The sequence below is a fragment of the Ischnura elegans genome, chromosome 11 (genome assembly GCF_921293095.1).
Source record: "Ischnura elegans chromosome 11, ioIscEleg1.1, whole genome shotgun sequence".
Lineage (NCBI taxonomy): Eukaryota > Metazoa > Arthropoda > Insecta > Odonata > Coenagrionidae > Ischnura > Ischnura elegans.
Genome location: NC_060256.1, coordinates 63,960,710 through 63,986,105, shown reverse-complemented (window position 1 = coordinate 63,986,105; position 25,396 = coordinate 63,960,710). Strand labels below are relative to the sequence as shown.

The window sequence follows — 25,396 nt, the reverse complement described above, 5'->3', positions numbered from 1 at the left end:
CTGCGCCTCATGCATTCATTGGTAACCTTAGACGATGTATAACTCCTATCTTCTCGTATAGAAACTAGGTCCCTGTGATGTCACGTGGAGTGGCATCGCATGGGCGCCAATCTGGCCCTTTTCAAATGAGGATAAAAATGGACCATTGCCATTCGTCTAAACCGGTATTTCTAAAACGAAATAATTTGTATATAATGAATACAGTAATGGTGGGTAACGAATCGCAATCAATGCCTTTCGTTTTCTTTGATGAAGGAAACTACCCTATTATGCATAATTTTTGCCACCCATAGCTAAAAGCTATGTGCTCACAGTTGGGGAGCTGATGTCTAAAATAATATTTTAAACAATCTCATAGTTTTTCTCTTAATACAATCATTATAATTTTATGTCAGCATGACAGATTGTCTAGTGACTGGGAGAATGGGGAAATCAAGATTTGTGCGTGAATTTTTAAACCCTGGAATTATCCATGAATTATTCATGAATTTTTGTTCCAAACTGGAATTTCAAAATCTTTTATTTCAAATTCATTTCACATAAAATTTTGCCAGTTCAACGCCCATTTTCTGGCCTCAAATGTGTTTGTCGCAATTTTAAGAGCAGTAGTTTAGTAGAATTTTTACAGCTGCATCGTGATGTAGAATAGGGTAGTTTCCTTTATCAAAGAGAACGAAAGGCATTGATTGTGATTCGTAACCCACCATTAGTGTATTCATTATGTACAAATTGATTGGTTATAGAAATCCCAGTTTCGACAAATGTCAATGGTCAATTTTAACCTCATTTGAAAAAGGCCAGATTGGCGCCCATGCGATGCCACTCCATGTGACGTCACATGGACCTTGATGCGATACTAGTAGATGGGAGTGTTACATCATCTGAGATTACCAATGCATGCATGAGGCACAGAGCTCAGGGAAACATCCCTTAATAATCACCTATTAAAATTGCATATGGTTTCCTTCTTGGATAGGGTATTAATAATCCTTATTTAAGACAAGTGCTACCTACTAGCAGGGTACTCTACGCTACCACTGTGCTCGGCATCAAGCACGCATCTTGCATCTTAGTGGTTTTCACAGCCTCCCACCTAGATGGCCTCACACAGCAGCAGCCAGATGTCACACGGGCTTTTTCCAGCATTCATACTTAGCCGTTGCGTTTTCATGTGCTTGAAAATTTTCACTTTTCATTTCATCGAGAAAAATAGATATCATCATTTAATAATCTAGAAGAGTGAAATTCGTACTCCAGGAGTAATAATCTTTTAATTTAGGCAATAAAAAAAATTGGAAACCACCCTGTTTCAGATAAGACAACAGAATCGAAATGTCTTTACTCAAGTAAGATTTAAAAACACGAAGGATAGATTTCCAGGTGACATCAACATTTATGTAGGAGGTGGAAGCAGCTTCTTGGCTTGAATTGAATTAATTTAAATTGTATGCACAATGTATGAGTTAGCTAACCTATTCCTTGTCCTTGTAAATACATTGATATACTATTATTTAAAAGTATTGAAGTAATTTTGGGTGTTTTAACCACCGTCAGGCGCAATATTTGAACTCCCGAGTTCAGGCGCAATGTGCCTGATAGGCACATATATGAAAAGACATAATTAAGTCAAAGCATGGCTCAGAGCTGTAACTTGAAACGTTAATGCACTATTATCTGTGTATTCTAACACCTAAACGATGTCTTACGTGCAGTATATACACCCCTTTTCGCCTCTTCATTTGGCTCCGAACCGATCCATCTAGGTGTGATTTAACGTTCTCTTTAGGTAATCATGATTCACTACATGTATTCAAACATTGAGCAGTAAACATTGTAGAAGCATCGAGTGAAAATGCCTAAAAAAATATTCTGCCTATCAAAAATACCTACATACCTTTAAAATTGTGACGTTCGGGTGCAATGAGCTTCTCTGATCCAAAATCCTGTGGTGAGGGCCGAAGTCAAACTAAGCAAGAAGGCTGCATATAGCATTTCAAAACAAACAGCTACTATGAGTGTCAAGGGTCTATGCTGCCTAATAGCGCGAAGAAATGAAAAAGCACTCGCGCTGTGCCTGTCAGATCCATTGCGCCCATGGAGGGTTAAATTTCTTATCCATCGCAGTAATCACGTAAGATTAACCTGGAATTTTGTAACATTTCCCTGGAAAACCGAGAATTTTGCATGAATTTTTCTGATTTGATTGGCTGGACACCCTGCTTGAAAGAGTGATGTTAATTTCAAAATTGGTATTCCAGTTAATGGATGAAGAAAATGTGGATGATAAAGTAACGCTACTGCAAAAGGAAATTGAAAAACAGATTGAAGAGAGGCGTAGCCGTCCTGGGAGACCAAAGTCAAAGCTTAAAGGATCAGATGTAACTGGTAAGCTTGGAAATTAAAGTCTTCTAATGATGAGTGCTGTTAGTGAGAAGTGATGGAAATGTTTTATTGAATGATTCAAATTTACCCATAGGCCTTGGTTAAAGCAGTGCCTTAACTTCTTTTTTCTGTGACTCAATAAGACTTCTTTTCTTGGCCAAAAAGTTTTTAAGATTTCTTCTCATAGTCATCCTGGTGTCATATGGTGGTATCTTGTAGGACATTTTTATCTTCTCAACTATGATTCAGAGTTACTTTCTAATTTCATTGTGAGAACTTGATCTTCTAGCTAATGGAAATAGACTAAATTTGTGAATACATAATAACATTCTGCTACTCCATGACTTTCAGTATTTTTTTCATTGATGGTCTTTTTTTTTAAATTGCATTAGTTTTTCAAGAGAAGGTGTTGTGTCTTCCACTAAAAACCATTTAAGCATTGTAAGATCTTTTCCTGATGTTAGTGTTATAGCTTGGTGTTGTATCTCAGAATGTTCATCATATAGAAAAACATAACATTGTTTTTTCTCCAGCTGTAGATGCTGACAACATTCCAACTGATAGCGTCAAGGAAAAAGAAGACACTGAACGTTTTATTGTGCAGTCAACTCTTGGGACCATTAAGAAGTGTTTGCTCAAAGGAGATAGCCAGAGTTCAGCCGAGGATGACGATGCTGATGATGATCAGTTGATTGACATGTCACAGGGGTCAATGAAGCCATCAATTCCTGAAGGACTGGGTAAGAACGTTCACCTTGCCTGTGCTATTAGAGAATACAGAAAAAAATTCCATTTCTTCAAATAAATTTTGACTGCAATAAGCTGGAGAAAAGAAAGTATTTTCTTCAGCAGAAATTCAAACTTAGTATTTTAATTTCATAATTGGTTCAACAATTTTTTTATTTTTATGCAACTATCTGCATTTTATTGTCACTTAAAATTGTATTAAATTGATATTTTGGTGAAGTTGAGTCATTTTATAGTACGGAGAATCTTACATACAATCTGTGCTTGAGCAACTATATTCCCACACCAAGTCCATATTGAGTACCATATGAACTTAGTGTGGGGCAGGGTTTAATATAAAATAATTCTTATCTAGTTAACTAATTGATCACACCCTGCATTAATGCCAATGTTTTTTGTAAATTTTGTGTTTCTAGCCTTAATGACAATTTACCCCACGCATGTCAAAATGTTGGGAAAAAATGCTGTGTATGTATTGCAGAGAATAATCCAAGCACAATTTATTTACTGCACCAATTATTGAGTCTCAAGTGTTTAATTTTAATGCATTTCTTTCATTGACCATTTCTTAGCTCATTGAATACAATTTTGGCGGTTATTGAGGGTCTGGTGAGATTAATAATTTATAAAATAAAGAACATTTTTGCCCAGGTCCAACAATTGCAATAATGGGGCTTGAGGATCGCTTGACTGGATCTGCAAATAAAGGGGACTATGATGCTGAGCATCAGGTAAATGAGAAGGAAGATGAGGGGGAGTTAGATCTGGAAGGAATTGACGACGATGAAATAGACTCTTACATCGTGACGGAACGAGAGGCATCAACCAAGGAATGTATTTGGATGAAAATGAATGCAGAGTATCTCAAAGAGCAGAAAGGTAAGTAATAAGAGTGGCGCAGCGAGGAGGGGATTTTTGGAGGGTAAAACCCCCAGAACACAGAGAAATTTTAAAATTTAAACCATTTTACTTAAATGTATAAATATTACTTACAAAAGTGTATATAGCGTATTAAGTCAAAGGATTAATAAAATATCCCTTAGAAAGCCGTAAAACTCTACATTTTGAACCATTTATCTTAAAAAAATGTTGGGGGAGGGCACCTGCACCTCCCGTATTCCATAACCCCTAGTGTTAGTTGCTCCTAAAAGCTAGCCTTAATTCCTAGCTGCGTGCCTGAGTAAATGAGCGTACTTTGCTTATGCTTGAGCAAAAAGTTATTTTTTGAACACTTTGAGGTTTCTTGGTTAGTTAACTTTTACTTTTACCATTACTGTTTTACATAAAGCGACCCGGATTTCAATGAGCAATCATCATAATCATGCATGACTGACGTCTAATAATTCATATCTGATGATGATGATCAAGTATTGAAACACGAGTTGCTTTATGTTAAAAAGTAGTGGTATTAGTAAAAGTTAACTAACCAAGAAACGTTATACAGGAATACCGCCAAGTTATTAATGAGTGAAATTTGTCAATTTTGTTCTAAAATTGTTCTTTAGGGCTTATTTGTGTAAGGGTACGTTTCAGGGGGGGTCATGTGGAGAAGGTACACCTAAAGCCATATCATTCAAGTATTTCTGGAGGTTTTGAACTCTTGGACCCTTTGAATCACCCTCTCACTATGGCCTTGCCTTAACCCTTTTACTGCCACCGGGCAGATTTATCGGCTCTCGCTGGTTGAGCGGAAACTGCCAGGTGCCAATTTATCGGCCCGAATAGGGTGGTTTCCTATTATTTTTTTATTGCCTAAATCGAAAGATTATTACTCCTAGAGTACGTATTTCACATTTTTAGATTTTTAAATGACGATATCTATTTTTCGCGATTAAATGAAAAGTGAAAATTTTCAAGTGCGCAAAAACGCGACGCGTAAGTATGAATGCCGGGAAATCTCTCCGTGTGACGTATTTCTGGTTCCCGCTGCCACCCTGTGAGGTGACCTTTAGGCGAGGCTTAGTGCTGATACGACGCAGGCTGCTAGCGGGTAGCTGAGTACCCTGCTGGCTGGTAGCGCTTGGCTTAAATAAGGATTATTAATACCTTATCAAATGAAGAAAACTTTCCGACCTTAGCCAGTTTTAATAAGTGATTATTAAGACATGTTTCCCTGAGCTCTGCACCTCATGCATGCATTGGTAACCTCAGACAATGTATAACTCCTATCTTCTCGTATAGAAACTAGGTCCCTGTGACGTCACGTGGAGTGGCATCGCATGGGTGCCAATCTGGCCCTTTTCAAATGAGGATAAAAATGGACCATTGCCATTCGTCTAAACCGGTATTTCTAAAATGAAATAATTTGTATATTATGAATACAGTAATGGTGGGTAACGAATCGCAATCAATGCCTTTCGTTTTCTTTGATGAAGGAAACTACCCTATTATTTCACTTTTTTCGTGATTGTGGCCTTTTCAATGGCTGTAATGTATGTAAACCCCTATAATCTATCTATGGTTATAAGATATAAATATATCTTAAGAATTGGGAAAAAAATCTAGACGTATTAAATAAAATTAAGTAGCTGAAAAACTTTTAAATCTGAAATGTTGCTAATTCCGGAAAATAGCCTTGGCAGTCTTCGTACATCCCACCTGATATGGGCTGGCAGTAAATGGGTTAATATCAATAGCGCTATAATCACACCATGAGGTGGATGAAACTTATGAATTGTAGTAAGTGGTAATTTATCATTAATTTCAGAAAAAGAAGAGCGGTTAGCTAAGGAGAAAGAAGAAGGAAAGCCAGAGAAAAAGAAGAGAAAGACCACTCGGAAGCCAAGGAATAATTACGTAGCTAATAGTGCTGGTGAGTAATGATTCTGTACTTAAAAACATGAGAAAAAAATTAAATATATTAAACCCTCCTTTATATGTATATGTATTGGCAGTAAGCCAGTCATCACAGAAAATTCTGATGTAAAATAATTTTTTATCGCTGTTTTGCATGTATTATTGTCAATTAATATGTAATTCTTTCATTGTAGCTATGTAACTTGTCCTATTTAAAAAATTTTCTAGGAATGAAAAAATCATATCTTATATTGATATTGAAATTCAGGTTAAGAACTAGACCTGTCTAATGAGTGATTAGCATTATTTATCATAATTATCCTAATTTTACAGGAGAGGCAATAGAAAAGATGCTTCAAGAGAAAAAAATATCAAATAAAATCAACTATGATGTTTTGAGGAGTCTAACAGATATGACCCCGCTATCAGTAAGACAAGGTTCTGAACAGAGTGGTGAAACTGTTAATATCTCTGAACAAGGCAACAATGAATTGGATGCTGTTTCAAGGAGGTAAGTGCACTTTTAAAATGATGTATTATGAGGAAGATGACTGTACAAAGTGTGATCAAAAAAAGACGACTGATTTTATTCTGTGCAAACCGTTCAACATTTGGAAACGAAACAAAGCGTGCCATATTGGGATATATCTGACGACTAAAGTGAGAGGTTTGCGTTTGTTTATGTCGTATCGTTACGCAGGAGGAGCAGTACGTGTCTTATTCTGTTCATCGCCATGGGCAATGGAGCTAGAGGAACAGGGTGTGTGAGTGAAATTTTGTTTCAAACTTGGCCAAAATACTACGGAGACATTTGGAATGATTCAGCAAGCCCTTTGTTAATGAAGCTTTGAGTCAAAGCCAGTGTTTTGAGTGGTACAGTTGTTTTAACCCTTTTGCTGGTGTGAACGAACCCCGGTACATTACGCCATGATAGGCCACAAAAAACATAGACACAAATAAAAGAGAACTCACACGTTAGTTTCAAATTTTTGACCCCTTTCGGTCTTGGTCGGGAAGGAGACAAGGAGAGACTGAGGAGGAGGACAGAGGATGCCCAAAGGCTGAGGGGATTAGGATAAGATAGGGGAAGGGAGAGGGTGGGGAATGGGGGATGGGAAAGAGGAGAAGGCTATAGAGATCAGTGGGCCCTGTTAAGACCGGGCAGGTTGAAAACTTGGTATAGCTTTCAAATAAAAGAGAAGCTTGGAAAGCTTCTCTTTTATTTGTGTCTATGTTTTTGTGGCCTATCATGGCATTTATTTATATTTATATCACCTGTGGTGTCCTTCAAAAGTAACATATATATAAGAAAAGTGGTTTGCCAGAATACTTCAAAACCACTGCTCGACGTCGGAAACAATGCTGTCAGGCACCGCGCCACATAGTCGTGTCTCGCACCAGTTGCCCGGGTTGCAACTGTTGCGGGCACTGCGAGGCTTGGAAGACGGGAACACGGTGCTCCCGTGAATGCAAATCACGCGATCGCTTCCATTTTACAAAGGGGATTCTAATGAAAATAATAAGCCCAGCGTATCCTAGCATTAATGCAGTGTTTTCGATGATTTTGCGTCCAAATTTATTTTTCTTTAAAGATCGTGGAAATTATTGAGCGAGAGTGAAAATCATGCACGGATATACGGCAGCCGGATAATCGAGAGTCTGGTGTATGTAGTGATAAAATCAGTCCCATCTTTTTTTGATCACACCTTGTAGTTATAGGTATGTCACATTTTCCATTTTATGTATATCTTTTAAAATTTTTTTTATCACAATTTCTGATTTAATCAATGCTAGCTTATTTCATCTACTACACTTGAGTGAGTTACAATGTTTTATCGGTAGTAAAATAAAAAAGGGTGGTCTCATAGAATTTCGTGTAATAGAAATTGACAATGCCCCTTGCATTTCGTTACATTTTGTGGAAATTGCAAAATTTTGATTATGAAATGAATTAGCCAAAATTAAGCTTGTTTTTCGTATGTGAAACTGAAAAAAAAAAACTAAAAAGAAACCCAAAGTCTTAAATTTGATGCCTATTTCTTAAAATTCAGTATAGCTGGTGGTATTTTTGTAGGGTTTAGGAAGGAGACATTAATATCAGGGGAACCTCGATTGGTGGGGTAACCTAAGACTCATCATCCAAACATTATGTGGGGTGTGGACCCCTTTAACATATGCATTTGCTATGGCCCAAAGCCTCGGCAACTGGGAAAGAAATCATTCCGAATTGGTGTTCTGGTTTTTATTGTGGAAATGGATTACCAGTATCCGCAATGACGGTGACTGTATTTTTTTATGCCTAAGATCTTTCATTTATTAAATAACTGTTAGATTCATTATTTTTTAATTGTTTACGCCAGTGGGTATCTATTCATTACTTCCTCATTTTTCAGGTTAGCTGAAAAAGGTTGTTCAGAACCAAGCCCCCTGTCAAATGTGAGTGTTTTAGTCTGTGTGCATGCATGATGTACTTTGACTTCCTTGAGAATGAAGTTCTATATCACTTCTCGTAAAATGAATACCACAGGTGGGGATGAAGAGGAAATTAAGTTCTGATTTAGATAATCCATTTGGAGAAAAGAGGAAAGCAAGTAGTGGTCCAAGCCCAGATGTTGCGGAAAGAGTCAACATATCCAGTAATTCTCTAGGAAATTCCAGTGAGCATCAATTATCGGAATCAACCAGGTCAGGAATTTCATTGTGATCATTTAATTGTAATTATACTATTTTATTATGGAATAGCTGGTTGTTCATCCAGAATTTCTTTTTGCATGTTATGTGAACAGAATAGATTAATATACAGAATGTATAATAGATTGTTTTCCAATTCAAACGAAATGGAATCAATTTTTCCCTACACATCAGCTCAATATAGAAACCATTTAAAAATCCGAAACCTTGATGACTTGGCCAAGTTGATTACCGTTTGTATCTGTGAAGTCAGTCAGTGAATGTTTTGTTGTTGCATATTTCGTAGTCTATATTGTGTCTTGAGTCCATGGTAACTACGTAATGATTAAAAGTAAGACTTGGGGACATTATATTTGACCTTGTACCACCGACATCAAGTATTCTATTCTCTTGAATACCAATTATGTTCAGAAGAGATCACAATGACCATAAGGTCAGTGGTCTGTCAAGCTCTTATATGGTCAACCCTGTAATTCAAAAGACAAGTATTTGTACTAACATATTTGTATGCATGCTTATTCTTAGCTAGGTATGTGGATAATTGTTGCTTGCATGTAAATTGCAGACTTTGATTTGAATTCCTTGTTTTATTCTGAGAATCTTCAAATTTTATTGATTTAAATTTTCATAGAACTTGTGCCTGCCCCTTTTGCACCCTCCTCGATGGTAGGGCAAAAGTGGCATGGAGGGCAGCAGAGAGAATTATGGTAAAAAGCAGACGAGCTGAACTGAAGAAGCTGATGATCTCAACATTTTCATATGCTGTTTCAGCGTAACAAAGACGAATATAATGAATATATACTTCCACAGTATATGATTCTGACTGGACCTCATTATCCAAGGAAAAAATATCACCAAGTTACATGGCATTTCAATATCTATCACCATATGAATAATTACTTCTTACATTTAGAGGAATTTTGCCCATTGCACTACCAACAGCATTAATGAGGAATGCCTTCTGATTTAAATCTGTCACCTCCAGATGCTTGAAAGATTTATATATTCATAGTATCACGTACAGAATATGCGATGGGTGGTACTGAACATCAGGAATTATTTATAAACCCCTACCCTCGTTCGACTTATTAAAACCAAACTCAACTGGGCCAAAAATTTATTTAAACTGTCAGGTAGTTTTTTTGTAATAAACGCATGCCATAAATATTATAATATATTAAAGATTTAATAAAAAATTTAGCTATCTTTGGACAACAACACCCAAATTGTTGTGGTCGGAAGTACTTGGAACAGATTTCTAGAAATCACATTTTCCTCAAAAGCGTTCGCATCGTGTGAGTTGAACCTTTCTGCCCTTGTCTGTTCGCTCTTGCCTCTGTGGGTGCAAAAGTTGCAGTTGTTGCAGGGGGATTTCATCTCAAATCAGGCAGAGGGGTGTCAGGTGACCATCACCGATTTCTCTGAAATTTATATATGTGAAAGCAGTATCCTTATGATGAATAATGATGACTTTATTTCAGCTCAGAACTGAACCGTTATAAAGTTACCATCCTTTGAACATTGCGGAGTCGGGCCTCCGCATAATGACTAATTTTTATTGTTTAAACAAGTCGTACTTGTTTATTATTGCTTCAAATGACTTGCAAGTTATGCCAGAATGTGCATAAATGAATTTTCTTCAAAATGAAACAATAACCACTGCTTTATGGGTCATGGTTCCTTAGTAATCAGCATTTATGTGATTTTTCATTTTTTACTCTTGAGGCCCGACTCTGCAATGTTCAAAGGATGGTAACTTTATAACGGTTCAGTTCTGAGCTGAAATAAAGTCATCATTATTCATCATAAGGATACTACTTTCACATATATAAATTTCAGAAAAATCGGTGATGATCACCTGACATGATTTTGAACTATCTGCCTGAATGAAATGGCCCAGCACCCAACACGAACAAAGCTAATGATCGTCTTCAATTGTATTGAAACTTTTTCATGGGGCGTGAATATTGCTAGATTTTATCAAATCACAAGATGATAAAGAAAAAAATGCCAAATTTCTCATTAGATTTACAGTGCTGAAATTTTGTATTGCATTGTCTGATACAACAGTTTTGTCATTCATATGTATTAACTATTACCTTGAATTCTTACAGTGATGCAATTATTGAGGAGAATGCAGGCATGAAAAAGACTGTCCACTTTGGAAAGACTGTACGAAGTAAGCCTATGCCAAATGTTAAAAGAGGTGGTGCTTCATCCAAATTAAGTGAAGCCATAGTTGACATATCTTCTGAAGAAGGATCAAAAGTGAATGAAAAGGATATCAAGAAATTTGAAACAAGTCATGAGGAGCCAGGTGAGATTTTATTTTGGCACATAAACTGTTTTCATGAACTGTGCTTAATTATGTACAGAACTGTGGTGCCAGTAGTTTTTTGTAGGCTAAAAAATTATGAGTAGCACAATGTTTTTGATTATGTTGGCTAGGTTGCACAATTACAATTTTAGTTTTATTATGTATCTATAATAATAATAATGTCGTCTTTATTTCACAAACGAATTTAGGACTAGATAGTCCTCTCTTACAATTAACTTGTTTGACAATCACATACATCCATGCCCTGGATGGTGGTCAAACCACCCAGGCGGGATTCGAACCCGCGACCTCTAGGTTAGCAGTCGGGGACTTTACCCCGGCGCCACCGAGGCCGGCAAAGGCAATTGAAGAAAGTTGTCTGGAATCATCAGGCTATTGCTGTGGTATCTATTGGTGAAAAGTTGAGTTGAGTATTGTAAATACATGTACAAATTTTTTGAAGAACCACCCTTGCACTTAAATTAGTAATGTAAACCATAGTCTTGTGGATATTATTTTGGTAAAAAATAAATCTTTGGCAGCAAAAAACATCACCACAGCTCTTTCAAACATAGGGGGATAGTTCACGTTGTGCTAAAACTAGGATCCCACTAAGTGATCTTGTATCACTTAGTGGGATCCTAGTTTTGACTATGATTCCAGACAACTTTCTTAAATTGCCTTAGATACATAATAAATCTAAAATTGTAATTGTGTAACCTTGCCGACATAATCAAAAATATTGTGCTACTCCTCATAATTTTTTAGTCTACAAAAAACTGCTGGCACCATAGTTCTGTACATAATGAAGACCATCTATGTATATCATCTCTCGCCTTATCAAAATATCATTGTGTGATTAACTTTTACAGATGATGCAGAAGAACTGGAGGACTATGATGAAGAGCATGATCACAATGAGATGTCTGTTGCTCAGTTACTTAGCCAACACCGTGGTGAGGAAGATGAGTATTATGGTGAATATGACGATGAGGAATATGTATAATGTTGGGAAATGATTCTGAAAGTATTTGTGTGTACATATTGATTTTTTGAAGATTGCTCTCTGAAACTATGTATGAAATTTGTCTTGGTTGTACCCGAGCGAATGGTATTTTGTTGTACCTAATGTTTATTATTTAATTTTGTATTTATTTTCGTGCATCAAATAATGATGAAGGCCACACAGATTGATGAAATACATAAAATGAATTTCTCTAACTTCATACATACGAATTTTATTAGCCAAAGTTTTCCATGGCATAATTTATTTTAAAAAACAATATATACCTACAATAACAGTGACAGGAAGAGAAGGTCTTTCCATTTTCCCATCCCAACAAAAATAGATTTTTCAACATCTACAGGGGTGGCACACATTAGATGGCATGAGATATATCACTCAGACGTGCAGAATTTAGCCTCCACAACGTGTGAAGAAAATGCGATATAGCCAAGCTTCTGGAATTCACGTCTTCCGCAAAAAGTTGGGGGTCCAACTACCAGTGAGAGAGCTGCGGCTTTCCTGCTGTTTCTTCTGCATTTTTTGCATTTCTTCCTGCTGCTCCTGTCAAGTGAAAATGGTGAAGAGGAATTAGACAGAGGTTTTCAATAGACTTAATGTAGATTTCAATAGGGCTGATCCCAAGTACAAAGGATTAATATAAGTGGTGGAAGAGTTTAAAGCACCAGGTTTCCCTAAATTCATTTCCATTGCAGGTAAAGATCAGGTTTCGAGGAACCAGAGGATTCAGGCCACACATCAGCTGCCTTTCAGAGAGCTTGCTTATGATATCCCTGTGCTGAATTATGTCAGGGAATGTAATTTCTGAATTGTGCATTGATTTGACGTATCCATGCAAACCAGGACATAATGGAACTTCGAAAATAGACTCTAATTCTAAGTAAATATTAAGATTGCATGATAGAAATAATACAAGAGGATTTTAAAGAGATGGACATAGGCTATTTTAATAACATATACCAGCCATTTTCCAGACTATTCACCCACTGGAATTTTAAAAATACTATACATTAATGACACAAGTTTATAAGAACCTAAACTTGAATTAACTGAAGTGGTGGTAATATCATGGTTATAAATTTGGTTAACTGTCCACTATACATATTGATGTAAATGGCAGCTGCATTTCTCCACAATTATTTAATGTACAGTACGACTCGTTTCGGTTCACAGAGCCATCATCTGGTACAGGACATTTAAAGTACATGAGAACATCACATATATAGATTTAAGGAAGAGGTGGAATGCAGACGTACAGCATGGAGACATTGAGAACACAGACAAATTAAGAAATATGGAAAAACCCTGGGATAGGAGGAGGTCTCTAGTCATTACAATAGAAGAACAACCATGGAGAAAGAATCACAGATACGGGAAGGCCAAGGGGATGGAGAAGAATAGAAAGGGTAGGGTGAAAGAGAGGCTGCATGTCATTAGAAATGGAGAGGATAGAGTATGTAGTGAGGCAAGGAGGAGGTGGGGGAGAGAATTCCCCAAAAATTCAGATACTTAACATTTACAGTTCTGGAAACTTCTCAGTTACCCATTCGGTAAGATAGATAACCTTGGTGAGTGAAGTTAAGCTAAAATAACTAACTAGTTCAAAAAGGAAAACCGAAGTTTGAAAAATGCGGTGGTGGGTGGCGTAACATGGTGGAACTCCTTCATTATGCACAAAGTGTAAGAGAAAAGACTGCTGTTCCACAAAATAAAATAAATATTTGCGACTGGTTTCGATATGGCATATCATCATCGGGCTGATGATGATATGCCATACTGCGGTATCGAAACCAGTCGCAAATATTTATTTTATTTTGTGGAATAGCAAAGTCTTTTTTCTTACCCGTTGAGCATCAAAACCGAAGTTAAAAATCAGTGCACTGATACCCTAAAAGGCCTTAGAAAGTGCAAATAACAAACTTGCAGAGGAAAGGTAGAGCGATTTATAAAATGCAAATGAATAAAAAGCAATGAATAAATGCAAAGCATACCCTAGGACAGGGTAAATAAAACAAATTAGGAACTAGACTCGTCATATGATTTTCTTAAACCGACTATATTTTCTCAATAAACCTTAATTTTATATCACAATTGTGGTACGAAAAGGATTGGCAGAGCTTCCATAATTTAAAGTAGATTGATGAACGTCACCATGCACTTAAGAAATCAAATTCGACATACATATTTCAATAATTTTACATCACCATAGATGTTAATAAAAAAAATTATCTTTATTCTATAACTATGCATAAATAGAATCATAATTAACAACCAATGAACAAAAATGTAAGAAGATAAAGAGATATTTGTTTCCTGTTGACATAGGCACATTTGGTTACATCATCTTGCTTTGCAGTACTTCTTCACATTAATTACATGGTAACAGCAAAAGCATCTCAGAAAATTTGTTCATTGGACAAAAAATGCTAGCTACCCGTACCCTGACCAACTCCCTATATGCAGAATCACAATGTGTAGTAGATATGTAGATACGCCTCACTAAATGACTAGGGTGTGAACAGGAAAGTATCCTAAAAGTTGAATGAGGTGAGGGAAATAAGTATGGTTACTTAAGTTCTATCCAAATGCAACAGGCATCAGCCATAATGACTTGAGTGAGGACAGAACGGCATCAACTATCAGGGCTTCACAAATTCAAACATACTTCAAGATGTCATCCTCCCTTTAAGGAGACTCTAGGTACCTAACAATTGAATTACAATCCAGCTGCGACAAAATCTCTTGAACATCTACAGTAACTGCGATGGAAACATACTTCGATTATAAATTTTTTGGCCAAACTTAGCTTGACAAATAATGATGGCAAGCTACTACAAGCAAGTGATACATGATGGCAAACTACTTCAGCAAATGACTTACTTGCAATTTCCTTTGGTTTTCCTTGAAAGCTTCTAATGGGTTATCAAATTTGTGGTAGAAATCTAAAACTTCTCTAACATCCGCCACTTCTTCCGTTGCAATGGCTGAAAGAGATAAATTTTTAAAAATTCAGTCAATAGCACTGAAACAACTTGAAAGAAGTTGTAGATTTCACATATTGCTCCACCACACAATAGATTTTAAGCATACAAATACAAGCTCATTGAAGATTAAAATTCACTTAAGTTTTACCCAAAAGGAACAGGTCACATGAATAAAAATTAATGCTTATAAATTACAGAATGCATTTCACCAATGCTATGCAATTTGCTCAACATTGAAATAACTATTAAGCATCAAAGAATAAAGTATCTATGCAATTATGCATATAAAGCTTACTTTTGAGGAAGAAAGCTAAATCCACTAGCATCCGATCGTCGTCATTGCCCTGCCACTTGGGCAAAACAATGGCATTCCTTGAATGCAATTTCACTGAATTAGGATTACAATCAACAACGATGACCTGAGGAGAATCAAAATTAAAAGTAATTAACTCCTGTTTCTCTTGACGTTACATAAAAAGGGACCTTCTACATTCAATTATTTTCATACAGTTATGAATACCTTTTTCAAGTCTCGATTTAAACAGTCAAGATCCTTAATGTGATGACCATCAACATACCGGGTCGCATCTCTAACTAGCCTATATGCGATGCATCCATTCGGATCCAACGCATCTAAAATGGGGAATGCTGTCTGGAATGGAATATTTAGATACACACATAAGCCTTATTTACCATGATATAATGAGCATCAACAGTAGAAAACACGAAAAATTAACTCACAAATCCCAGCTCTGCTGTGTAAACGACGACTTCAAACAGCGGTGGAGCAACTTGAGAAAGGAAAAAGTCAACAGCTGGGCGCTTCTTGAATCTCCAACCGGTTTGATACTGTTACATGTGAACAAATAAAACTTGTTGGATTAGCCTCTCATTGCCTTTCCTTTAATCTATCATATTAAGTATCTTACTTACGGTCCAATCAGGATGCACTAGTAAGCCGGTCATTTCCAAAACAAGGGTATACGGAGGTTGATAATAAGGTTCTTCAAGGGGGTCCGGTAATAATTTATCTCTAGAGGGATCTCGTATCATCTAAAATGAGGAATAATTCTAGTTGATTAAGAAATGCAAGTCACTTCCTTGAATAAAATAGGTATTACACTTCGAGTGCATGACCTATACCTTTTTATAGTAATTTATTTCTTGCAGCATTCGCAAAAAGTACTGTTGAACAAGGGGCATGTCGCTGAATTCATCACGAACAATTTCTCCATTTTCATCCTTCCTAGGTGCTCCTACAGTAAAGGAATCGACAAATTTGGATGGTTAAGTATTCTCTTACTGATCTATCTACACTCCGAGTCTATTAAGCACGCACTTCCACTTACCCCACTCGACCAGCATGTAAATACCGATAGCACCGAAACTGACACCAAAGACTAGAAATGTGTATTTTATTGCCTTCCATGATGCCTCTCTTTTCTTCCTTTCTTCTTCCGATTCACCTTCATTGCTCCCTGCCTCTTTACTCGAACTTTCACTTATCTGTTTCTTTAAAATTTCATCGGCTAGTCCTTGCAACTTCGGAGAACCGGCCTTAACACTCGCATTCGATGTGCTATACCAACGAAGAGGTAATTGCACTGGAATGGGATTTTCACACGAGAGCTTCGTTAGAAGACTACATCTTGATATTCCTCGGACATTTACATTCCTGGCCACGGCACGAAACAAGGCAGTTCGCCCATACCTCAATGTTACATTGAAAACACACTTGCACGCCGCCATTGGATTCTTACATTCTATCGATGCGCCATCTAGAGTAATCTCAGAAAATTTGGAATCTAAATAAAATCGTCATTTGTTAAAATCTGAAAGTGCTTCAGTGGCAATTTCAAAGGCTGAGTGAATATCCTTACGTTATTTTTTGTAAATTCATCGACATTTTGCCAGTGATAAAAGTTATAGAATGAGTAATAATCTAAATTTCGTTTATTCTTATGTGGTTTTACGTGATTTCCGACTGTGATTACAATGAAAAGATGCTGATAATGAATACATAATCCAGGTATTTATTGTTAAGCTAGAACATGTATCTTAAATCAAGTTCACAATTTCAATGTGTTATTATAGTTTAGCTCCATCAAGTTTGAAAATTATTGCTGGCATCAAGCGTTTAAATTCAGCGATGACCAGTTATATTTTACTGCTGGTTTTAAGTGAAAAATGAGTTACGTACGTGCCAGAGCTACAACCAGCTCATTTAACAACATGGTAGAGAGCAGCTGAGAATTGTATGTATTGCTTCTAATGATTGTATTGCAGTTTTCAGATTACATATAAGTTTCTTGGTAATCTATTTGTTTATTTATCTACTACAGTTTACCTAAGTACCTCTCCAGTGATGGCACTCTGTTACAAGATGTTATACGAGTACTTTTTCTCTTTGAATAAATATATTGTGGAGTTATTGGAGATTATGTCTGTTTGAGGTTATCCCTCGTCACTACTTTTATGAGTGAGCTACTCAATAGTTTTTCATAAAATTAAGGCATGGTAATTGTGAAAATAAATAGTAAACTAGGTATCTGCAGAATTCATTGCCTCTTAGATTGAAGATACATATTTTGTAGGCCTAACTTTTACATACCAACCTCTTATAACTCATGCATCATCTGCATTATTACCCAATTTTTTAACCAACTACTACATCTTGATATGTTTTTTATCCTTCTCTGCGGTTTCAATTGGAATTCATATAGTACATATATGCAATAGAATTTAAGTATTATCAATTATTTCTCCTAAAGACATCAGATAAATTCCACCCCAGGCCTCCATTCTGATCCAATGCGACAATGTCCATGATCTTATGAGCAGAGGACATGAGATTGTGTGACACCATGTTTAACCCTTTTGAGGCGGTGGAGTTCTCTCCTTAACCCCTCAAGCGTGTGCGACACAGCATATGCGTCCTCGCTATTCCGTCCCTATACGGTGCTTTAATCGTAGGCATTTAAACCACCCAGGGTGCTTTAATTTAGAGGCACTTCAGATTTTGTGCAGACATGAAGTAAAATATTTTTTTGAATCTTATCACAATGCAAAAAAAATCCAAAAAAATATATTATATAAATAATTGTTTAAATTTTATCATAATGAACACGTACTTACAATTTTCAGACCCATTAACTTTTTCCTGCTCCTCTTATCCGGTGGTTAATAGTTGACCTGCGTGTGATACTGCTCAAAACAGGGTTCTAAGCAGAGTGAGGGTGTTCCGGGGCAGTTTTTGCATCTAAATCTTGTCTCTTTTCTCTTTCCGTTTTTTGTGCACACAACACACTTTCTTCTTCCAACCTTAAATGTCTCAGTTTTCGGGTTTTGTTGAACAAAATGCTGCCCGGTCAATCGCGTACATTCCGTATCGATATCCGAGGGCCGTCCTTTGCGCTGTTCTAAATTCTGCCCATGATACTTAGCAATTATTTTGTTCACTAAGCTCATTCTGAATGATAGGTGATCTTTGCTATTACCAGCCTTACGGTATAAAATGTACGCGTTCAACACAGCCGTATTAACTAAGTGATTGAATAATTTCTTGTACCACACTTTTGTCCTTTTTCTTTCCAGCAGGAACGATTCTAAAAGTTGATCTTTTAAATCTACACCGCCCATATATTTATTATATTCTGTTACACACATAGGCTTGTTTACACATTCTAGCCCGCCCTTTCGACTTACGGGTTGCATTTGGTCTGAATGCTTTGTAGTCAGCAATGCAACATCGCGTTTATCCTTCCACTTCAAAGCAACCAATTTCCCACACTTTGCACTAACAATTTCTCCTCTCTTTAGTTTCTTTTTGAGGTTTACTGGCATACCTTTACGCGTGATTTTCACGGTTCCAACAGCATCTGTTGTCCTCTGAACTAACCTATGGAAAAGATCGGGACTACTGTAAAAATTGTCCATATAAACACATCTACCAGAGTCTAATAGTTTCTCACACAAACTTAGAACAACTTTAGTTGAAAAAAGATCTGTGTCCTTTGTGATTTCACAGCCCAATTTTGTCCCTGAGCCACAGTAAATAATAAAATTCCATAAATACCCTGCGGAGTCACAAAGTTCAAACAATTTTATCCCAAACCGGGAAGCTTTCATGGGAATATACTGTTTCCACGACAGTCTACCTTTCCACAACAACAGAGACTCATCTACACTGATTTCCTTACCGGGTATATACACTTTTTGGAACTTATTTTTCAAATATTCACTAATTGGTAAAATTTTATACAGTTTTGGATCCTTTTTTACCAATTCCTCATCGGTATTATCTACAAAATGGAGAAATTTGGTGAGCAATGAAAATCTTTGCTCACTCATTACATTGGGAAAAAATGGAGTCTCTAATAAATTCTTTCTGCTAAAATACATTCTGAGGCTTGGTTTCTGAATTATTCCCATCAACATCAGTAAACCTAAATACACCCTTATTTCCCCCAGAGTTGTGGGGACCCACTTTTGGAAGCGCGACTTTTTTTGCTTTGTAATTTTCTCTTTCTCACGAGCAAGAAACTGTGCTGCGTAGCGGTTTGTCTCAGTCACTATAATTGAAATTATTTCATCATCAAAAAATAACTCAAAATATGCCATGGGATCATCTATACACGGAACAGGCAATATTTGTTTTCCCACTAATTCACACGCAAAAGGTTGAGGAGGGTCAGCACTGTCGATCTCTTGCCAATTATTTTCTTGAAGATTCACAGAAAAATGAGAAGGTCCTTCGCTCTCTTCGGAACTGGAATCCAGAGAGTATCCAATTGAAATTTCCGAAGTAGTATCTGAGCATCCTGCGCACTCTTCTTCCAAAGCGTCAAGCACTTGCTCATCGCACAACTCACGTGAGCTAGAAGCCATGGTCAACTAAAGAGGGGTACAGATATGGAGTGGATTCAAGGCCGAAAAAAAAAATAAAAAAAATCACCAAAGCAAGCGTAGGGATGAAAACACCCCAACCCTTAGCCTCAACGTCGTAAATAAGATACCAAGATGCGGGGATGCTGGCCGGTCTTCGAGGCTCCGTGAGGCGTTGAGTGACAATGCCTGGACGGACCATGCCTTCACTATCATTGCCTCGATGAAAGAGAAAGGAAACGATGAGGCAGAGAAGCAGATGATAACGAACCCGAGACGAAAGCATTCAGCATCCCCACACGTCACATACAATCGCTAAGAAAGCACATAACCAGAGCTTTAGTGGAAGGATATCTTTCATTAGCATCAACCAGACGCTGACCCTAGAGGAAGCGTTTCTTTCCTGACACCAGCTAGAAAAAAATATTCTAAAAAATACGAGAACGCAAACACAGACCACACAGGGGCACAGAACGATAGCAGGCAGATGTGTCTCACATATATACTCACTAAAAGTACATATATGGAAGCTTAAGAGATAGGAATGCCTAATGAAACATTCGGACGCATAGGGTGCGTCGCACACGCTTGAGGCATGGCAATCGGACGACACAAACGCTGTGTCGCACACGCTGAGAGAACGTCCACGGGCATTTAAAGTCACGCTTGAGGGGTTAACATGCCTGCTGGACTGAGCCCCAAGAGACTCTTCCGTCCCCTCTGTAAAGAGCATTTTTTCAGGACATTTGTGAAGAAGCATCTCGGGGATCATCAAACCTCTCAGCACCATCCTTTATGGACCCTTCCTAGCAGGGACTCCACATTATCTCAGACTCTGAGGTTAGTAGGGCTACCTCCTTTCTGGCTTTATAACCCTACCGGTGGCATTGGCTCGTAATCAACTAATGCTTTGTTTATATAAAGTAGCTACATGGAAAATTGTTGCTTGCACATAAATTGCTGACTTTGAATTGAATTCCTCGTTATTTTCTGACTCCTGTCAAATTTGAACGAAGCTCTACCATCAACATTAACGGATTTAATGCATCAACAATTTCCATGTTGATGTTTATGCTGAAATCAAGTTTTAAGTTAAGATTTGTGGTAGAATTTCTTTTTAAAATTGTAAACGCTGCTCAGAAGACTAAGAATTCAATTCTTAGTTTATATTTTTTGAGGAAGGAACAAATATTTATTTCGCAAATTGCCTGAATGAACAGCTGTATCACCTCAGTCCCTTACCACAAAGAAAGGTAACATAAGACGAGGGGTACGGGTACCTGTTCCCAGATTTCGAGGGTAAGACCTTAGTCGCATTGTGTTGAGCTCCGAACCTAAGACTTTGTATTCCCGTGACCACCGTAAAAGGTGAGAGCAAGGAAACGGATATTTTCGGCATTAGTTCGCCTACATAGAAAAATCGGCGACGAAAATTTTTACTTTCATCTCCCGGGTCAAGAAATGTCCCTCCAAATATTTTCAACATTGCTAGCGAAAGACTTATTTTATTAAAGATATATTTTATGACGAATTTCATGGAAGTCATGAGTATAATGGATAAGCTTAGATGAATGGTTGCTGCAACTCCCTAAAGTAAAGTCAAGGTGCATACTATGGAATGTCACCAAATTTTATTGTGCCTTTAAATCATGGCTTATTAGGGAAAATGAAGCGGGCATCGAGCAAAAATGTAGTGTCCAAGTGCTCAGGTCAATATTCAGTTATAATCCTACCACCTATAAGGTTATTTTTGAGGGGTGTGGCCGGAATGTTGTTTGCTTACACTAGAAAAATGTCTACAACCAGCCCTGGAGATGGTACTACTCCTCGATTTCTTACTTGCTAGAATGCACAAAAAAACAAAAATATATATTATAACTTCTTTTCAGCCAGCTGAAGTGAATTTTTAGTGTTAACAATGACAAAAGGAATATTACTTTAAAATGTCATTAATTTGTTACTGAATTTCTTTTAAAAATTGTAAACAAACGTCGGCCATCATTTTCAAGGATTTCTGAGTTATTTCCAGCTTCTATATAGCGGGAGTACCACCCATCTGCATGCTCTTATGACTCTTTCCTGCCTCCACATAAAGTTGTTTTGCTACTGAGTAGTATAATGAGGTATTTTAATCAGACCTAAAATTGCAATCCATTAAAAGAAGTTGGAAGATCGAAGGGAAAAACAAGTTACCACAAAAAGAAATCTCCTCCAATAACCCATTCTTGCATAAGAGATTTACTCAGGTGATACTTTGTGGAAGTACTTGACATTCATAATAAAACACAACTGTAACCTCCAGATCTGGTTTTCTGCAGCTCAGTGTCATTATCCAGAACTTGAGAGGTCAGCATTATGTCCATAATTAAGGAAAATTTGGCAGTGGTTAAGGAGTCAAATTAATGCTTCAGTCCTACAGATAATTTGGATGTACGTATCTTGAAAAGAATATTCGATGTGTCATTAAGCATGAATTTAAATTATTTCAAATTGCTTAAGTGCAGGCACTTTCACAAGCTACTAGTTTAGATAACCTTCCAATGAAATATGCCACATCAGAAAGAAGACGCCTAGGTGATGTGATATGTGGTGACACAATTGACCAGTTTTTCAGTGTTGAAATCTTCTAGTCAAATAATTTCACTACCTAATGTTTTCCAAGTCATGTCCCACTACTGCCACATTGTTATCCAACCAATTCAAAAATTTCATTTATTCTTGAGAAAATATGTATTTGTATTTATGACACATCTAAATCAAGGAATGGGTTGAGCAAAAAATTCACAGAGGAAAAATCATTCGCCTTGACTGGGATTTGAACCCGGATCCCTCGATTTCCGGCCAAGTGCTTTAGCCAGTTAAGCTACCGAGGCATCATTCTCCCCGGTGGAAATTTGTGGACTATACCGGACAACCGTAGAAGTTATGACCGTGGCTAGTCCCAGTATTCTTAAACAAGGAATGGGTATTAGTGAAGATCATTTTACATTAAAATTAGGCGAAAGAGAAAAGTTTTCATTTTAATTTTATTTGTGACTTGAATGCAAGCCATTATTTTCATGTACTCAGTACTCCATTTACCCACATTCCCCATGCTCAGTCACACTAATATCATGTGTTACTCTCATGGAAGTAAAATACTTCTGATTTGGAGGACCATTGGTCTGTCTTAGTCCTGAGCAAGAGATATTCCAGCGTTATACTACTTTCAACATGATAACTGTTCAAGTACTATGGAGAAATAGACTCCAGTGTAATCAGTTTGACTTCCCACTGAAAAATTGATTGAAGAAAGTAAGAAATCATTTGATATTCATATCCGCCTGTAGCATTGAAAAGAGAGAAAACACTTCCATTGTAATTGCAATCCCAACAGGAAATTATGCTGCCATAAAAATGTAAGTGTATCACAGATAATTGGTACTTGTTTCTCAGCGTTGCCATATCTCAGTTCATCGATAGCTCACGAGCGAATTATGAAGCAAGTTTGTTCACACACATGCACAAAAAGGCTAGTTAAGAACACCAGCTGTAAATGGGTCGAATGCTTAATATGAAAATGTGTATTTGGAATTTACTCACATACACGAATATATGATGAGAGTATATGAAAAAACAACAATTTGATACATCAACAATATCAAAACAATATATTCGGGTTGGTAAAAATTAAATACCTGCGTAACATATACCTAAGGATGTCTGGGAGATAAAAACTCAAATGCAGCTCAACTTGGAACCAGCTCGAATGAAATGTTTTCAAATGATTCAACCTGCCATTCTTTAGCCTAAGCTGAGTAAGGCCAAGAACACCGACACATCTTCTCACCACCACAATGAGTATAGTCGAAATAAATTCATCTTATGTACAAAATCTTCATAACCTGGTCGCAGGTGACCATCATTATCAATACTTCCCATTTATGTCTTGCGATATTCACAGTAACAAAAGAAGTCTTCACCACTCAAAATTATTGTGTTGCTTTCGCTTTCTTCTTGGATTTTTTCAATTTCTTCAGGCCATCTAAATTCCCCTTCAGAAGGTTGCAGTAGGCTTGTTGAAACTTATTAACATCTTTTGGATGCACCTGTGGAGCGAAATTCCAAATAATATAAATTTCAGAATAATTTAAACCCTAAGATATTACTCTCATGCAACAGCTGAGTATGTTAGGGCACATAACAAGTAAATATTCAATTTCACTGTAGTAAAGCAAAAATAGGAAAATTAAACAAAATTGCTCATAAAAAAGACATCTTATAGAGTAAGGATGCAATGCAATATCTTACCACGGTACTAATTTTCTTGTTCCCTAACGTAGCTCGCATTAAACACAAATATTCTGTCGGCACCTTGGTCGGCAATGGAACTTGGCGTCCATCATCTGCAAGAGAGGGGTACCGTATGTCAGTTAGTTTAACGAAGAAACGATGGGAAAAAGCAAATACAGATATATGAGAGAGATTTCATCTATTGATGAAAGCTAAAGGCTGCATATTAACACATAAACTCCTAAATAACGTCATACTAACATCTTTTCATTGTTATGGTCACACTCCCTTTAGTTTTTGAACGCTGAAACATTCGCGTCAGCTCACTGAGGAACTGGAACAGATTAATTAAATAATAAGGAACAAGTTTTGACAGTTAAGAATCAAGTATCGAAACACTGAGCAAATTACCACTTCATTTTCGAGGAGAACCATTTTTGCAATGCCCTTACATATGCCTCGTGTCAAACGTTGGTAGAAAACAAATAAGATTATGTCTGCGTATTTCTAACTTCATTTGAGTGAGGTCCGGCGGGATATTGAAATCCAATAAGAAATCTAGTGAAAATGGTCTTCTTATTATTACGTATTGGAATCGATATTTTCCTGAAAATTACAGAAATAGCTATACAACTACGAAAAAATAAAGCCTGATGGCTTTTAAAAACACAACACTTCCTCCTGAAAGAACTGTATTCAAGGGCGTACCCAGGATCAAAACTAGAGGGGTCAAGCCGTGGTCGTTCAAGTTATAACACAGAGAAGTTTAAGGGCAACTAAAATGTAAAGAAAATTAAAAGAGCGCTGTCTTAGTTTTTAAGATTGGTTGCTCAATCAAAATATTTTTATTTTGATTGCATTTTTTACTAAAATCACTTTTCTTGGATTTACAGAAAATTTGTTCAAAATTTTCGTTTTTAACTACATTTACTTTTGCTTCTAGAGGGGGGCAGCTGCCCCCTCCTGCCCCCTGTTAATACGCCCATGCCTTTATTAACATATATATATATATGAACATATTGATAAGGGTAGCAATCGACCACTAATCGTGACTGTGATCTTTTTTCAGACGTGAGAGGATTGAAGCACTATATACGAAGATCGCAAGAAGGTCACAAAAGACTTCAGAAGTCAGATTTTTTGCGAATCGCTATCTGTCATGTTTTAAATTGTTATATATGGAAGGAAGTCGAAAATATAAGACGCACAATAATATGTGAATGAGCGTGAAAATACAGCTTAATTTGCACCTACGTCATCCACTTACTACAGGTAAGCCTTATTACTTTCATAATTGGA

General features: G+C 36.9%; 3 protein-coding genes and 1 long non-coding RNA gene across 4 annotated transcripts in view; 2 read left to right on the top strand and 2 right to left on the bottom strand.

Annotated features, from left to right (window-relative positions):
* LOC124168232 (transcription factor IIIB 90 kDa subunit) overlaps positions 1-12,161 on the top strand; it is a 162,988-nt gene extending 150,827 nt beyond the window's left edge. The window contains exons 8-16 of the mRNA XM_046546369.1: positions 2,259-2,385; positions 2,916-3,122; positions 3,781-4,008; positions 5,837-5,941; positions 6,259-6,436; positions 8,319-8,361; positions 8,453-8,610; positions 10,731-10,933; positions 11,806-12,161. Coding sequence (XP_046402325.1) covers positions 2,259-2,385; positions 2,916-3,122; positions 3,781-4,008; positions 5,837-5,941; positions 6,259-6,436; positions 8,319-8,361; positions 8,453-8,610; positions 10,731-10,933; positions 11,806-11,939 — 1,383 coding nt within the window. The 3' untranslated portion in view covers positions 11,940-12,161. The remainder of the gene's footprint in view (positions 1-2,258; positions 2,386-2,915; positions 3,123-3,780; positions 4,009-5,836; positions 5,942-6,258; positions 6,437-8,318; positions 8,362-8,452; positions 8,611-10,730; positions 10,934-11,805) is intronic.
* Positions 12,156-16,719, bottom strand: LOC124168235 (mitochondrial import inner membrane translocase subunit TIM50-C-like). The gene is made up of 8 exons (XM_046546375.1): positions 16,291-16,719; positions 16,085-16,197; positions 15,875-15,994; positions 15,683-15,790; positions 15,462-15,593; positions 15,237-15,360; positions 14,838-14,941; positions 12,156-12,500 (listed from the first exon to the last, which is right to left on the bottom strand). Exons 1-8 carry the CDS (start codon positions 16,688-16,690, stop codon positions 12,402-12,404), a joined length of 1,200 nt encoding a protein of 399 aa, XP_046402331.1. The 5' UTR covers positions 16,691-16,719; the 3' UTR covers positions 12,156-12,401.
* Positions 16,720-16,749: 30 nt separating this feature from the next.
* LOC124168236 lies at positions 16,750-17,839 on the top strand. Its single transcript, XR_006866878.1, has 3 exons — positions 16,750-16,970; positions 17,036-17,196; positions 17,284-17,839. It is a non-coding gene; the product is annotated as an uncharacterized LOC124168236 (long non-coding RNA).
* Positions 17,840-22,833: 4,994 nt separating this feature from the next.
* On the bottom strand, positions 22,834-24,610 carry LOC124168140 (signal recognition particle 14 kDa protein). Its single transcript, XM_046546260.1, has 4 exons — positions 24,509-24,610; positions 24,359-24,431; positions 24,116-24,210; positions 22,834-23,913 (listed from the first exon to the last, which is right to left on the bottom strand). Exons 1-4 carry the CDS (start codon positions 24,530-24,532, stop codon positions 23,797-23,799), a joined length of 309 nt encoding a protein of 102 aa, XP_046402216.1. The 5' UTR covers positions 24,533-24,610; the 3' UTR covers positions 22,834-23,796.
* Between the last annotated feature and the right edge of the window lie 786 nt (positions 24,611-25,396).